Raw genomic sequence first — 14,140 nt, 5'->3', positions numbered from 1 at the left:
CTGGGTTAGCAAGGCTGGCCAAGCAGTCAGAGGTAAACCATCAATCAATAAGCCTTGCTTATTCTACCCAAGCCACCTCCCTCCCTTTTACACTGAATCTGTAACAAACTCCCCAGCCAGTACTTCCTGCTATCTTTTCTGTTTAGAAGCTACAAAATTAATTGGGAGGAGCTATCAAGTTATATAGGATGGGGAACACCCCCAAACTCCACCTTTTAAGGACTGGAATCCATTACTTCTAAACTATCATTCTCCCCATGCTTCACTGCTTTAGGGGATACTTGGCCAGCCCAGAAGCCACTGCTCTCCCCCAGGCCCTGCAAATAAAAACAGAAAAACGAACTGACTGGGCAAAGTAGCTTTATTAGAGAAAGCCAGGGCTACATAGCATTTAAGAGTTGGCATTGGGGCCCTTTTTCTTGCCAAATGTTGGTACAACGTTGACAAAGCGCCGGTTGTACTGCATCCGCCGCTTGGCCCGGCCTGTCTTCTTCTTCTTCTTCTCCTGTTTGGCCACCTGAGAAAAGGCAGAAAGGCAGGTCCCAGTGAGACTTTGGCTGACCTCTCCCATGCCTGGCAGCCTTCCCTCAACCTCCCCTCCACCAAGTAAGTGGGCAGGCCAGAACCAAAGGTCTTGGCTCACTCAGGCCAGCACAGAACAAGGTTCAAACACCACTTCTAATTCTCACTCACCTTGGGAGTCTGACCTCTCACTTTTCCAGCCCGAGCTAGGGAACCGTGGACTTTACCTATAATGGGAAAATAAACAAAAGCACATTGAGAAAGAAGCATCTCCCAGCATAACCTCCCCTTCTCCCCCTAAAACTTTTAAATATAAAAGCAAATAGACAGAAAGCCTCCTAGAAATAAAAAAACTCTTCCTAGTCCTGAGCATGAATGTCAAACACACTCTAACAGCCAGCTACACCTCCAGCTCTTTTTTATTTTGAGACAAAGTTTCACTAGATTGCCAGACTGGCCTCAAATCTGCATTCTCCTTCCCTAGCTTCCTTGGGATTAGTTTGCCCCCATGTTCAGCTTCAATTCAATTTCTAAAATATGTGACTAAAGGATGCAGAAATTTGACCTCAGTTTTACTTCAAAATTTTCCAGTTCCTGATTTAAAAAAATTTTCCTTGACACATTTTTTTCTTTTTTAACCAGTGACTTAACCCATGGCCTTTCTACGGAGTCCCCACCCTCAGCTCTTAAAAAAAAAAAAAATTGAGACAGGGTCTCAGTCATTAAACTGCCTGGGCTGGCTCAACTTGTATGGTTTTGCTGATTCGGCTTCTCAGGCTGATGGGATTACCCCACGTCCTTCCTTTTAACAAAACTGAAAAGCACCTTGGAGATCTGGCTTGACCTGGATTTCTTTCAGAAACTAGAACCACCTGGTAATACACTTAAAGAAATACTTGAATTCAGTCTGCATGAACTTTCGAGTTCCTTCTGGAAGCATTAAGAATCCCCCAGGATTGAGAACCCCCAGAAAGCACTAAGTGTATTATCTCAGAAATGACTGCTGGGTTGGGGTGGTGACACACGTGTTAATTAATTCCAGCACTTGGGAGGCTGTGGCAGGAGGATCATTGCCAGTTTGAGGCCAGCCTGGTCTACATAACCAGACCCTGTCCGCCCAGGGGGGGGAAAAAAAGGAAAGAAAAATGGACAGAGCTGCCAAAGCTAAGAACCCCACACCCATTAGGTGTGGGCATTTAAAAAAACTCTTCCTGGGCCAGTGAGATGGCTCAGTGAAATAAGGGCTTCAGCCCAAGGGCCTGAGTTCAATCCCTGGTTCCGTAAAAACAAACAAACAAACAAACAAACAAACAACACTCTTCCTGCCAGGTGTGGTTGTGCACCCTGGCAATCCCAGCACTCAGGCTGAAGTAGGAGGATCCTTTCAAGTTCTGGAACAGCCTGGGCTGTTCAAGTGAGCTCAAGGCCAGCCTGGACTGCATAGTAAGACACTAAGAAAGTCAAAAAACAAGACTTTCTCCACTAACCTCCAAGCATGCGACCAGCTACTTCGAGAGTGGCCAGGGCTTCCACTCCACACTGGCCTAGGGTGGCTTCATCCTCCAACGGTTGGCCTGCCAGGAGAACAACTTGATCTTCCGGTGCGATGCCCTCCAGTGACGCCACATGAGCCTACGGAGGAGGAAAAAAAGTCTTGTAAGGGTCTTTGCGGAACACGAATGAGTACCGCTAGAGGCCGGAACACGGGTAGCGCCACGCAGCCTTACCTTGATGTGGGCGACCGTCTCCTGGCCGGTCACTTCTATGGTATGTAGGTCCTGGGCGCGGACAAAGAGCTGCATGTTGACAACTAGGGAAAGAAAACCGGCTTTAAGAACAGGACAAGAACGCTCTCTGAGAAAGGGAGTCTGGGAATCGAAGACCCCGGGACGCAGCCAGCCGCGGCGCCTCACGTGGGACAAGCAGGGCTTGCTGGGGAATCCGGCTGGGGGCCGGGGGCAAGCCGCAGGGAGGCCCTGTGCCTGGGTCTTCCGCAGTCTCTGACCAAGTGGCCGGAATGCCACCAAGCCCTCCAAACCCGACCGTCCTCTAAACCTTACCTGAACGGCTGAAACAGCCACCACTACCGCGAAGATGGAGTCCAGAAAGGAAGAAGCGAGAGCGCGCACGTCCTCACCGCCCACTGCGCGTCACGTCACTACAGAGCGAGCCAACGCAAGGTCTTCTTTTATTTCTACCGCCCACCACCGCCCTAACCCACCCGCCCACCCCGCCCTAACCCCGCCCTAACCCCGCCCTAACCCCGCCCTAACCCCGCCCTAACCCATCTCGCGAGGCGTCCTTCGGTTTCGGGCGGTGCGCGCAGGAATGGGCGGGACCAAGGCAGTTGAGCGCGCAGAATACCGGCGTCGGGAGCAGCCCAAGATGGCGGCGGCCTTGCTCCGTGCTCCCCTTCGTTCCTGGAGAACTGGCTTCGGTTGGGGTTGCGGGCTGCGGCGGTTGGTGAGAGTGCTGAGCTTGGAGCGGGGGGTGTGGCAGAACGGGGCGTGGACGCTCGTGTTAGTCATTATAACCCTGAAACTTGGATTTATGCATAGGGTCTTAGTTTTCCTCCTCAGTGTCTTGCCTGAAGATGGAACGATGAGTGGGAAGGAAGGTGGCAGACGCCGGAGCGCCCTGGGAGGAGTGAGGGGGTGGAGTGAAGGTTGGAATGTGGCTACGGGAAAGCCCAGTTTCGCGGGGCCGGGGAGATGGTTCAATAGAATAAGGGATTGCCTGGCAAGCTCAAGGGCCTGAGTTCAATCTCCGGTTCTGGGGGGAAAAAAACCCCAAAAAACCCAAAGTCTAGTTTAGACTGACAGTAGCGCATCGACTTTCGGGGCCTGGGTCCCATCGTATCCATATGAGTGGGAAATTATGATTGGTTAATATTTGTGATTTGAGCCCTACAGAAAGTCGGAGACACCCATACTGTTGAATGCTTGAACGTCTTTCCCAGTGTCACTTGCACGCTGCCCGCTGGAAAATAAGTCTTTTGTTGTTGTGTTTTTGAGACAGGCTCTGCTATGTAGTTTAGGCTGGCTTTGAGCTCACTTTTTCGCCCAAGCTGTTCTCAAACTCGCAAGGATCCTAGCCTTAGCCTCCTGAGTGCTGGAATTACGGGCATGTGCCACCACGCCTGGTTTAATAAGAGTTATTAATGCGGATTTTCCTACGTGTTTCTTTTTTCCACTAAGTTTCTCTTGTGTTGAGTGGAGACTTGGTTGGTTGGTTTGTTTTACCTCAGAGCCAAACGCAGGAACCTCCAGGTTACCGCGGCTTTGTGGAGTCAACTGATGAATTCCAGTTCGTGGAACGCCTGCTACCCCCCACCAGGATCCCAAAGCCACCAAAGCATGAACATTATCCCACTCCTAGTGGGTGGCAGCCTCCTAGAGGTGAGCTGGGAATGGGAATGGTTGAAAGGCTGCAGGGAGCATTTCCCTCCCCAGTAGTCAGCCTGCCCAGTGGGTTCAGACTCGAGATCCCTTAAGGTTAGAATTGTCTCAAGCCCAAGGAAGAGCTCAGGGGTGGAGCCCTGATACCTGTCCAGCTTCAGTGTTGCTTAGGGGCCCCCATATGACAAAAATCGAAACATAAAGAGGAGACCCAAGTGTCTGGTCCTTCTCTCACCTGACTGCCATAATTTAGAACACAGCTTGGGAGTCAAGTAACTTGGAGTTTGAATTTGGCTCTGTTGTCCATTCCTGGTGTGATCTTGAATTAGTCACTTAGTTTCTTCTAGCCAGTTTCAGTAAAGTGGAAATGAAACACTTAGTACTGAACCCAGCATATGGTAGTTTGTTCTAGAAATTGACCTCATCTTCCCTAGCCCAGTGGAAAAGGGCAAAGCTGGCTTCAAAGGGGTACCCAGAGATCTAGGAGGTATGGCCCTGATTTCTTGAGTTCTAGATTGAATAATTCAGTTTTGTTTTTGTTTGTTTTAACAATTCAGTTTTGACTCTAGACTCTAGAGGTGTCTTAAGGCCTTGGTTGAGGTAGAATGAGGCCTAGGAGTTGACTTGTCACTGTCCCAATTTGTCACAGATCCCCCACCCAACCTGCCCTATATGATACGGCGCTCCCGAATGCACAACATCCCTGTCTACAAAGACCTTACACATGGCAACCGCCAGATGACTGTGATCCGGAAAGTGGAGGGAGATATCTGGGTAAGTGTGTGTGGAAGGGGGATCAGGGTCTTCCAGAAAGACTGACATGCCTGATCTGTCATCTTTCCCCAGGCCTTGCAGAAGGATGTGGAAGATTTTTTGAGCCCACTGTTGGGGAAGACACCTGTCACCCAGGTTAATGAGGTGACAGGTACCTTGCGGATCAAGGGCTACTTTGATGAGCAACTGAAAGCCTGGCTCCTCAAGAAGGGCTTCTGAGGTCTACTGAGCAGCCTGTGTGGACAGACTGGAGCCTGGGGAACCTTGGGAAAAGTTGGCATTAGAGCTCTGGGAATGATACAACAACCAGGGTTGAAGGTTTGGGCATGGCAGAGAGTAAGGGCTAAAGGATTTTGGAGTCAGATCTTGCTTGTGTACAGGGGAAATGGGCTCCATTTATGGGTCCACCGGTGAGAGCTGTATAGCGTGGAAGACCCACCAGGAACAGGCAAGGTAGTAGGAGCCATTGCTGCTCTTCCTATCACTGTGGCTTGCTTTGGAGGGCTCCTTGGGCTTAACTATTCAGATTTTGGGGATATCATCTGGTAGAAGCAATAGCCCAGCCTGGTTAGAGGAGGGTTCTCAGGGCAGGTTTATTCCTTTTTTTTTCCCCCATAATTTTATTGATAAATAGCAATGAGACAGTTTCAAACCAAATCATTAGGAGTTTCAATAATTAACACCTTGCAAGGGCAGGTTTATTCCTGCTTGCTACTAGGAATGCACCTGAGACCTTGTTCTAGGCCAGACCTGCTAGGTGGAGATCATAAGACACGGATGGGTCTAAGTGCCAAGTGCAGTGTACTAGGGCACAGAGTGCCATGGCGACAGCCCCATGGAGATCTAAATGTCCTGTTATGGATCTGGGTGCTGTTCAAGCCAGACCAAGGCCTCATTGGGTGGGTCTCTAGCTTTAGGAGTTAAGCTGCTCTGGCTGTCCTGGCCACAAGGGGGTGCCTGGGAGTTCCTCGAAGCCCTTGCACTGTCTGGGCCTTCCCAACTTTCTGGCCTGGAGTAGAGGCAGGCCAAGAGATGTGCAGGCAGGAAGAGAGGTTTGCCTTTGACACACCCATCCCGTCCAAGTAGCCTTCACACTTAGCCAGCCATGGACAAGAGCCAAAGACCTCACTCTATTGTCAACCTGGCTAAGAGGGTGTTCAGGTCCTGGCTGCCCTATTTGATCTGACGCAGATGGGATACTGAGCCTCTCTGAGGCTGCTGCTCAATATGTAAAATGTGTGTCTTTCTAGCTGCAAAACAGTGAAAATGTCCTCACTCCTGGAGGTTTCAGGTCATTCTCAAACCCACAGCCTCTGCCAGGAAGAGGAGCTGGACCCCAATCTGATGCGAGCCCACCACTTGTTAATGCAAGTTTTTATTTGGCTGTATATACAATTTAAGCTATTAAAATTTGTACAATATTTACAAATTAAATAATCATCTGAAACTGTCTCCAGCAACTCTTGTAACACAAAACAGAGGGGAAGAAAGACGGGCAGGCAGGCCTCGGCTCACATGTTCCCTTCCTGTCCCAGAGCCTGTTCTAAAGTAGAAAAAATAGGAGCCAGTGCTCCTCCTTTCTGGGGTCAAGCATTCAAATTCAAGACTGATTTAAGCCAAAAGGCCCTAGGTGAGGAAGTAGTTCTGTTCCTGACTCAAAAGTCCTGCCTGATCAACAGTGGGCTTCTTGGATTTTGGGTTGCAGTGGTTGAGGAGCAGCACGCCAGCCCTCAGCCCTAATGTGGCTGGGCAGTGGCTGCTGGGTGAGTCGGCTCAGCCTCACCTGAGAAGCTGCTGGGAAAGGGCCTGGGGGAGGGGCGGGGCAGGGCAGGGTCCCTCAGTGCTGCCCGCCTGCCCCCCACCCCCAGGCACTCCTTTCCCTGAGTTGTATGGTTGCCAGTAAGATGTGGAAATGCCAGAGGGCATGGGGGCACAGCCACCACCACAGGGGGCTTCTGGGAAGATTTGGGTAAGAGGAGGAAATTGGTACCAGCCTTGGCGGGAGGGCCACAGCAAGTTCCTGGCCTGCTCCAGCCTTTCCAGGATCCACACAGAATGGGAGCTAATACTGTTCGGCACTGCAGCATGACCCCGCACATACAAGTAGGGCTCAGAGGGGTTGCCCTTCCCCCAGGAAAGTGGGGGGAAGAGGGTCTCAGAGGCCAAACCTTCTGCCTTCACGTCGCTGGCCAGCTGGGCTGCAGCACTACAGTGTGCTGAAGAGCTGGAGAGGACAGCTGGCTGGAATTGACTGGCACCCCCAAGGCTACTGGACCAACTAGAAACAGCCTTCTTTCCACTTGGCCCCAAGGAGTGCCACTGCCTCTTTCTCAGAGCTGGGGTTAGGACTCCCTGGTGCAGACAGAGGGAGCTGGCACTTGGTGGCAGGACGAGTTCCAGCGAGGGCTGCTCAGGAGAGTGAGGATAGGGCCAGGGCAGTGTCAGTGGGCGACAGGGGACTCCAGCTTTTGCAGGCGGCGCCTGCGGAGCTCTGCAGCATCCGGCTCTCCATCCTCGGGAAGCTCCTCAGCACCCACCGACTCAGGAGCTGGGGACAGAGAGGTCAGAGGCAGAGCCCAGGGAAGCCCCTGCCCCACCCACCCTCCAAGCCAGTCACCCACCTGGAGGCTTTTCAGTTTCCTGGGCTGGTGAGGAGGCTCCTGGGGGTGGGGGGGCAGCCTCAGAACTAGGGGTGCTGGTAGAGGAGGCAGCAGCAACAGCTGTGGAGCCAGTCTCTTCTGTGGAGCTGACCGAAGTGGCAGGGCGGGGGGGCCTGCCAAGAGAAGGGACAAAATCCATCCTGTCCCTGGCATCCTAGATGTATCCTATGTGGCCGCAGTCACCAATAGCCAAAACACATGTGGCCCTCAGGGACCAAGTGATTCTGTCCTATGAACTGTCAATCATTTGCAGGCAGGGACTGCTGACTTCTTTGCCATCATGCCAGCCTTCCTGGGTATCCAGAGTAGGGCACAGAAGGCTCAAGTCTTGGATGCCAGCATCCCTCCATGCTGAGTAAGGGCTAGACACTCTGTACATACCACCTGGGAGTAGGATTTAGAACTACTCTTCCCACAAAGTAAAGGAAGTCCCAAAGCAAGTAGTAGTGGGGTCAGCACTTAAACTCTGTTATCTCTTCACTTGGCACTGGCAGTTCTCAGCATCAGGAGGTGTTTGGTGATGAGCTGAGGCAGTGCAAACTAGGAAGAGCTTGAGCTTTTTGGTGATGCTCTTTTTTTTTTTTTTTTGAGATACAGTCTTGCTGTGTAACCCGGGCTGGCCTGGAACTTTGTTATTCTCCTGCCTCAACCTCCCAAGTGCTGGGATTATAGGCATGCACTACACAAATAAAAACCAGGGACTCAAGGGCCTGGCCCTAGCTCAGTTCTTTAAGTGGCTGCTTCGACAAAGCAGTCAGGCTCATGTTGCTGTGGTTCGATCCCCACAACTCCAGCCAGCCAAACCTGCCCTGAAGGCATTCGGAGCCAAAAAAAAAAAAAAAAAAAAAACAAAAAACCAGGGACTGGGGAGATGGCTCAGTGGAATAAAGCGCTTCCCTGGCAAGCGCAAGGCCCTGAGTTCAATTCCCGGTTCTGCAAAAAAACCCAAAACAGGGCTTTCAGTGTGCCTCTAACTCTGTAACACATCTTGTAATTTGAGTTCCAAAAACAAAAGAATAAGATTGAAGATAAGTTAATAAACACTTCCCATAGCATCAGATATGCCTCCTGGAGAGGAAGGATAAAGGCATTGGGAGGAGTCAAGAGCTCCCCAAAACTGAAACTGAATGACCTTGCAGATAGGAGGCCTGAATGTTAGCAGATGTCACACAGTGACAGGGAAGACCAATGCCAAGAACAACTATGGAGCCCCAAGCAGCTTCACCCATTCACATTATCCCATGCAGACGCACCCCAAAGAGGCTAGTACAGTGAGGTACTGGTTGATCTGCAGCATGGCGGCGTCCAGCAACGTGTGGATGTTGCGCAGGCTCTGCAGCCGGGCCTCTAGGTGCTGCTGCTCATGGCCTTCCAGAGCCCGAAGCTCCTCTGGGGTCAGCCCAGCAAAGCCCGCAGGGGGCACAGGCATAGGGGGAAAGGCTGGGGAGCAGAGGGATTAGTCTGGGCTGCCTAAGCAGCCACGCACCCTACCCGCCCTCTAAAATATCTTGGAGTGGCCCAACTTACCAAAGGGTGGTGGCAGGGGCATGCCCATCCAGGGAGGAGGAAAGGGGAAGCCTGGAGCAGGGTTGGCTTCTGGGGCAGGGGCAGAGCCAGGCACTGGGGCAGAGGCACTGGTGCCAGCAGCTGTAGTTGTGGCTGTACCACTTGGCCGAGAAAGGGCCGCTAAAGAGAAGAACACCAGGTCAGAGTGGCCTAGGGCCATCTTAGTCCTCCCCTCTGCCCTTGGCTGCCACCCTCTGCCACATTATCTAAAAGCTCACCTGCACTGGTGGACGGGGCTGCTGCAGCCTCTCCTGAGCTTGGGGGAGGCGGAACAGGTGGGAAGGGGCCCACAGGGGGCCACAGGGGGAACATGCCTGGAGGAAAAGGAGGCAGGAGACCCTGGGGGACTAGAGAGAGGACAAGCATGAGAGGAGGGATGATGTGAGCCAGATCCCATGTCCAGACGGGTTTGGCTGCTGGGAGCTCCTCCTCTACTCCCACAGCCCCTGAACTTGGCCTGCTAACAGCAATTACAGTCAGCAGTTTCTCATCTTTTCACCCTCTTTGGTCCCACACCCAGCCCAGGCAAGAACCCGACAGTGTGGTGTATAGCTAAGAAAAGGGGCACTCACAGTTGGGGGGCTGGGGCATGAGTGGTGGGGGATGAGGGGCAGGGGGTGGCCCCTGGTCTGCGGGCTCAGGAGGTGGTGGTGACTGGGCTGGCAGTGATGCCCGTAGGACATCCATGCGGCAGGTAGGGCAGGTCTGCTGTCTCTGGAACCAGGAGCGCAGGCAGCTGTAAGACAAGGCCAGGCAGTGGTCAGCATCTCCTTGGGGCCTTGTGCCTGGGTGTACAGGCTCCCCGGGCCCCAGCTACCTGGTATGGAAGATGTGGTTGCAGGGCAGTCTCTTGGCACCAGTCACCATCTCTTCTCGGCAGATGATGCAGACATTATCCATTGCCTGGAGCTCCTCAGGGGTGGCATCTGGATACCTGTTAGGATGGCAGAGTAGGTCAGGACCAGAGCTAGAAGCAAAGGGACCTAGGACAGAGTTTGTGAAAGCAGTCATGACAAGGCCACTTACAGTGTGTTCATGTTGCGGATGGCTCGGCGTGACATGATGGCATCTGTCACAGCCTTCTTGAACTGCCTGAAATGACAGCCAGTGAATTCAGGAAGAAAAGGGGAGGAGCCAGGGAGGGAGAGGGAAAGGACAGGTCTGGGCTTACCTCATAGCCAGGTACATGGGCCGGATGGCGAAGAGCGGGAAGGTGTGCACCTTGATCATGATGGTCATGAAGGCCATGTACAGCAGAACCTTGATGAAGCCTTGGGACAGATGTAGAGAGCAGGTTACAGGGTCTGGTAGCCAGGAGGAGGCTAGTCTGATTAGACCAGACCCAGGGTCCTCTCACCTGTGAACAGCTCCGTGTAGAGCATGTACACGGCCTTATTGTCCCAGGGGTTCTCACTCTGGAGGTCCACGGAGTGCAGCACATACTTGATGAAGATGGTGAGCACCATGGTCATCAGAATGGCATACTGTGGGGGAGAGGGCACCGGGGCATGTGAATTTCAGCTCCCTCTCTCCAGCCATACTGCTGCACTTTGGACGCAGCACAGCCTCTGCACACTGCCAGGGGTGTCCAGCTCTTCCCTCAATGATTATGACTTTAGCCAAGTTACTCTACCTCAGTTTGCTCATCAGTAAAATGCAGGGTTAACTTCATTATTGCAATGTTGTCCTGCTGACTGAGCTCAGCACAGGTCTGCTAAATGGTGAGCACCCACAGTGTGTGCTATAGTCACTCAGCACTCCCTCTGCCTGAGACACACCTCCCCCACAGCCCAACCATCTAATTATCTAATTCTTTTTTTTTTTTTTGCGGGACCGGGGGTTGAACTCAGGCCCTTAAGCTTGCCAGGCAAGCAGTTATTCTACTGAGCCATCTCCCCAGCCCCCTAATTCTCTCTTTCCCCTGTGTTCATTCATCTATTGATCCAGCACTAGCTCTGGCATCAGCCTCCAGGAAGCCTTCACTGAGCCCCCCCCCGGGGGGGGGGGCTGCTCCACACCAGCCTCTTTGAGCCAGCTAGCTAGCAATCCCCTTGGGAGTGTGTGAAGGGGCCAGGCCTGACTGATCCTTTTTGGTGGCCAGTATGGGGTGGCCACAGAGCAGGTGTCAGTAAGGGTTTTCTGGGTTAAGGCACGTGCAGTGCCACCTCAGGCTTGTCCTCTCAACCTCCCAAATGAACTTTACCTCAAAGCCAAACACCAGCTGCACAGAGGCCCCACGGGTCAGGATGCTGTGATAGGCATGGCTGACGAAGAGGAAGTCCAGGATACCCAGGAGGAACATAAGGGCTGCAGGGACCCCCAAATGGGGGATGGATGGGGTTAGCCCACAGTCTGACAGTCACTTTCTGTTCTAAAACAGCCCTACCCTCAAGCCCGCAATGACCATGGCCCCAGCCTTCTATCTGGTGGGCATACTCCACTGCCATGGCCCTCTGGGAACCTCAGTTAGGGGTGGGGGTGAAATGGCTCAGGCTCTAGCTGAAGAGGCAGAGAGCTGAGGGCCCAGGCAGTTGAGAAGCTCTGAAGTGGAACAGGGCAGAGACAATGCAAATTAACTTCCCAAATTATCTTTCCTGCACAGCTGTGGGTTGAGGGGCAGCTTGTGTTCTGGGGTGTGGGTCCATGGCTCATGACTTTTCATGTCCCAATTGTTCATGGCATCTCTCCTCCCTCTAGCAACTCCCCTACCCACCATGAGTCTTACTCACAGACAATGCGGCAGTGAAAGAGCCAGGAGATATTGGGGCTGCGTTCCATCTGAAGCAGAGCAGAGGGGCCCCATGAAGATGGCTGGGTCACTCCCTAGTCCCATCCCAGCCCTCACTGATCCACAAGGCTGCCCACCAGCCACTCCCAACTCACAAAATCCACACGGTCCTCTGCCAGCCAGTGGAAACACTTGAGGAAGAGGAGGAGAGTGAAGAGCGCAACAAAGCGGGGGCTGAAGTCATCCCGAAAAACGGTGAAGGCCAGACATGTCTCTGTGACAGCATACCAGGAACGTTCCAGAAGGTGCTGGAGGTTGAGCAACAGAGGATGTGGAACCAAGACATTCTGCTTGCCCAGTGCCCTGTCCTTCATCTTGGGAGTCACCATCATCTTACCTCCATCTCTGCTGCCCTCAGCTGCCCAAAGAACACCTTGCCCATCACCTTGCCCAAGAGGAAGACGAGGACAAAGGCCTGGATGTACAGGACCTGAAGCGAGGAAAAGCTCTAGTTTGAGGTCACCTTTTTCCTCTGTATCATGCAGAAAGCTCCCCAACTCCTCATCAGAGTTTATTCAAAGTTAGGCAGCTAGCTAATGGCTCACTTCTGGCCCACTTACCTGACTTGCTGCCGGCCCCTGTCCCAGGCAGTCTCCTCCTTCCCTCCCAAGAAGCTCCTCCCTCCCTGAGGCCTGAACTCACTGCCATGCTGGGGCTGGACTTGGTCAGGTACACCACAGTGGGGTAGAACTGATGTTTGAGGTAGTAGGCGTGAGCCACCACGGCCCCGGTCAGCGCCAGGCTGGCCGCCATCATCACAGCGGTGCGGAACATTGCCCTGGCCTGGAGACCTAGGTGAGAGGAGAAAGATACTGTATGGAATGGCCATCCTGTGCAACACTAGCGTCATGCCTGGCCCAGTGTCAGTGACAGAGGGGGTAAAAGCACACTTCACAATCATGAGATCAAGAAAAGCATGTTTTCCCCCTTTCACAAATAAAAGACGGCCCCAAAGGGGTTAAGTGGTCACACTGATGCAAGACCTAGCAAGGCCTGGAACCTGGGTCCGGCCTGTTTGGAATCTAGGGCTCTTTCCACACTGCCTGCCAAGCGGTCTCCTCTAGGGAGGCCATGAGGAAAAGCACCAGTGGTGGAGGAGGAGGGGTCTGACCGCCACTGCGGACCCTGGAGTGAAGGTGCTGGAGTGGGAAGTAAAAAATCGGCTCCAAAGGCGGGAACCAACGGCCAGGACTGACAGAAGCGCTGGGTGACAGCTGTGGCGGGATGGTCAGCGCGGACGGGCGCTCGGAGAACATCAGCCTGGGGCCCTGGCGTCCCCAACCTATGGGAAGTGTCAACTTGGGGTTCCAGAGAAACGACAGGCCAGCAGGGCGCAGTCGCAGCGGACGAAGAGGGACCCAGGTCGCCCTCGCGGCCGCGCACCTGTGAGCGCCAGGAGTTGGGAGCGTCGCAGGCGGGGCCCAGCTTCTGGGAGAGTGGCCGGGCCGGCGCCTGAGGTCTACCGCCAGCCGGACAGGCAGAACGCAGGTGGCAGGCCCGAGGGGTGCGCTGATCCCGGCGACTATAGGGGCCCCAACCTCAACCCTGGCCTGTCCTGGCCTGACTCACCAGGAGCCCAACGCCGCGAGCCGGCTCAATCCCCGCGACTGCGGCAGCCGCTCCGGTTAACAACACTCCCCACCCCCTGCGAACCGGAAGTCCGAGGGTAAGACACCTCACTTCCGGCAGCGCGGGGCGCGGCGTGGACGGTACCAAGCAACGCAGCCTTCTGGAGCACCGCCGCCCTATCTCGTGCCAGGAACGGTGGTTTGACTACGGGTTCTAGGGTCCATTTCCTCGGAAAAAGACAGAGCAAGAGACGCAAATGGCGGTCGGTGCGGAATAGGGCGACGGAGGAGAGTTGGAAACCCCTACTTATTAGGCACAGATGGTATGGTCTCTACCGCTGAGTGGATCCGACTTAGCCTGGACTCTGGCTCTCAAAGCCGCTGGAAGGTGGAGCGTTCTGTCGTTCGCACAACTTGAAGAGGGGAATGTGCAAGGGACAGGCTTTATAGGCCAAAGGCATATAAAATGTTTTAGCGCTTCTTTCCAGGCAAACTCACAACCGTTTGACACAGAAGGAGCCCTCTAGGAGAACCGGAGGCAGAAAACAGAAATTTTTCTCCGCGATCACCCCCCCCCCCACGACACACTTTGTGTGGGAGTGTGTTGAATCCCGTGGCTGCCACTGATTGGCTGCGATAAAGTTACGCGGACCAATTAAAGAAAAAAAGGAAATGTCTTGGCCTATAGAAAGAAGAAAGCAGGTGAGTGGTTGCCAGGGGGCGGTAGATAGCATTGCCTCGCTGGCTGAGAGGAAAGCGGAGTTTGTAGGCAAGTGATTTCTGCCGAGTCTGGCGGAACGTGGGCCCCTCGCTCCGAAAGGAAGATCAGTCAGGTGTGCCGGTGGCTGCTGTAAAGGCAGAGCT

General features: G+C 53.6%; 3 protein-coding genes across 4 annotated transcripts; 1 reads left to right on the top strand and 2 right to left on the bottom strand.

Moving 5' to 3' along the window:
* Window positions 1–343: 343 nt before the first annotated feature.
* Fau (FAU, ubiquitin like and ribosomal protein S30 fusion) lies at window positions 344–2,691 on the bottom strand. Its single transcript, XM_004627256.1, has 5 exons — window positions 2,583–2,691; window positions 2,250–2,332; window positions 2,010–2,154; window positions 694–749; window positions 344–517 (listed from the first exon to the last, which is right to left on the bottom strand). Exons 2-5 carry the CDS (start codon window positions 2,322–2,324, stop codon window positions 392–394), a joined length of 402 nt encoding a protein of 133 aa, XP_004627313.1. The 5' UTR covers window positions 2,325–2,332; window positions 2,583–2,691; the 3' UTR covers window positions 344–391.
* A 121-nt stretch (window positions 2,692–2,812) lies between these two features.
* On the top strand, window positions 2,813–4,958 carry Mrpl49 (mitochondrial ribosomal protein L49). The gene is made up of 4 exons (XM_004627255.2): window positions 2,813–2,985; window positions 3,770–3,920; window positions 4,570–4,694; window positions 4,767–4,958. The coding sequence occupies exons 1-4, from the start codon at window positions 2,851–2,853 to the stop codon at window positions 4,911–4,913; spliced, it is 558 nt and encodes a 185-aa protein (XP_004627312.2). The 5' UTR covers window positions 2,813–2,850; the 3' UTR covers window positions 4,914–4,958.
* A 1,091-nt stretch (window positions 4,959–6,049) lies between these two features.
* Syvn1 (synoviolin 1) lies at window positions 6,050–13,377 on the bottom strand. Of its 2 annotated transcripts, none has more exons than XM_004627253.2 (16): window positions 13,278–13,377; window positions 12,351–12,499; window positions 12,046–12,138; window positions 11,804–11,956; window positions 11,650–11,698; window positions 11,124–11,227; window positions 10,278–10,404; window positions 10,092–10,191; window positions 9,947–10,012; window positions 9,738–9,854; window positions 9,493–9,656; window positions 9,139–9,267; window positions 8,882–9,040; window positions 8,608–8,794; window positions 7,316–7,467; window positions 6,050–7,242 (listed from the first exon to the last, which is right to left on the bottom strand). In XM_004627253.2, the coding sequence occupies exons 2-16, from the start codon at window positions 12,480–12,482 to the stop codon at window positions 7,136–7,138; spliced, it is 1,839 nt and encodes a 612-aa protein (XP_004627310.1). In that variant the 5' UTR covers window positions 12,483–12,499; window positions 13,278–13,377; the 3' UTR covers window positions 6,050–7,135. The 2 variants fall into 2 exon arrangements, with proteins under 2 accessions (XP_004627310.1, XP_023566252.1); XM_023710484.1 differs by lacking the exon at window positions 13,278–13,377 and adding an exon at window positions 13,092–13,264.
* Window positions 13,378–14,140: the final 763 nt, after the last annotated feature.

This window comes from Octodon degus, unplaced genomic scaffold, assembly GCF_000260255.1.
Source record: "Octodon degus isolate 3935 unplaced genomic scaffold, OctDeg1.0 scaffold00018, whole genome shotgun sequence".
In the NCBI taxonomy this organism is placed as follows: Eukaryota; Metazoa; Chordata; class Mammalia; order Rodentia; family Octodontidae; genus Octodon; species Octodon degus.
The sequence above is the reverse complement of the archived record's forward strand: the minus strand, read 5'-3'. Positions and strand labels throughout refer to the sequence as shown.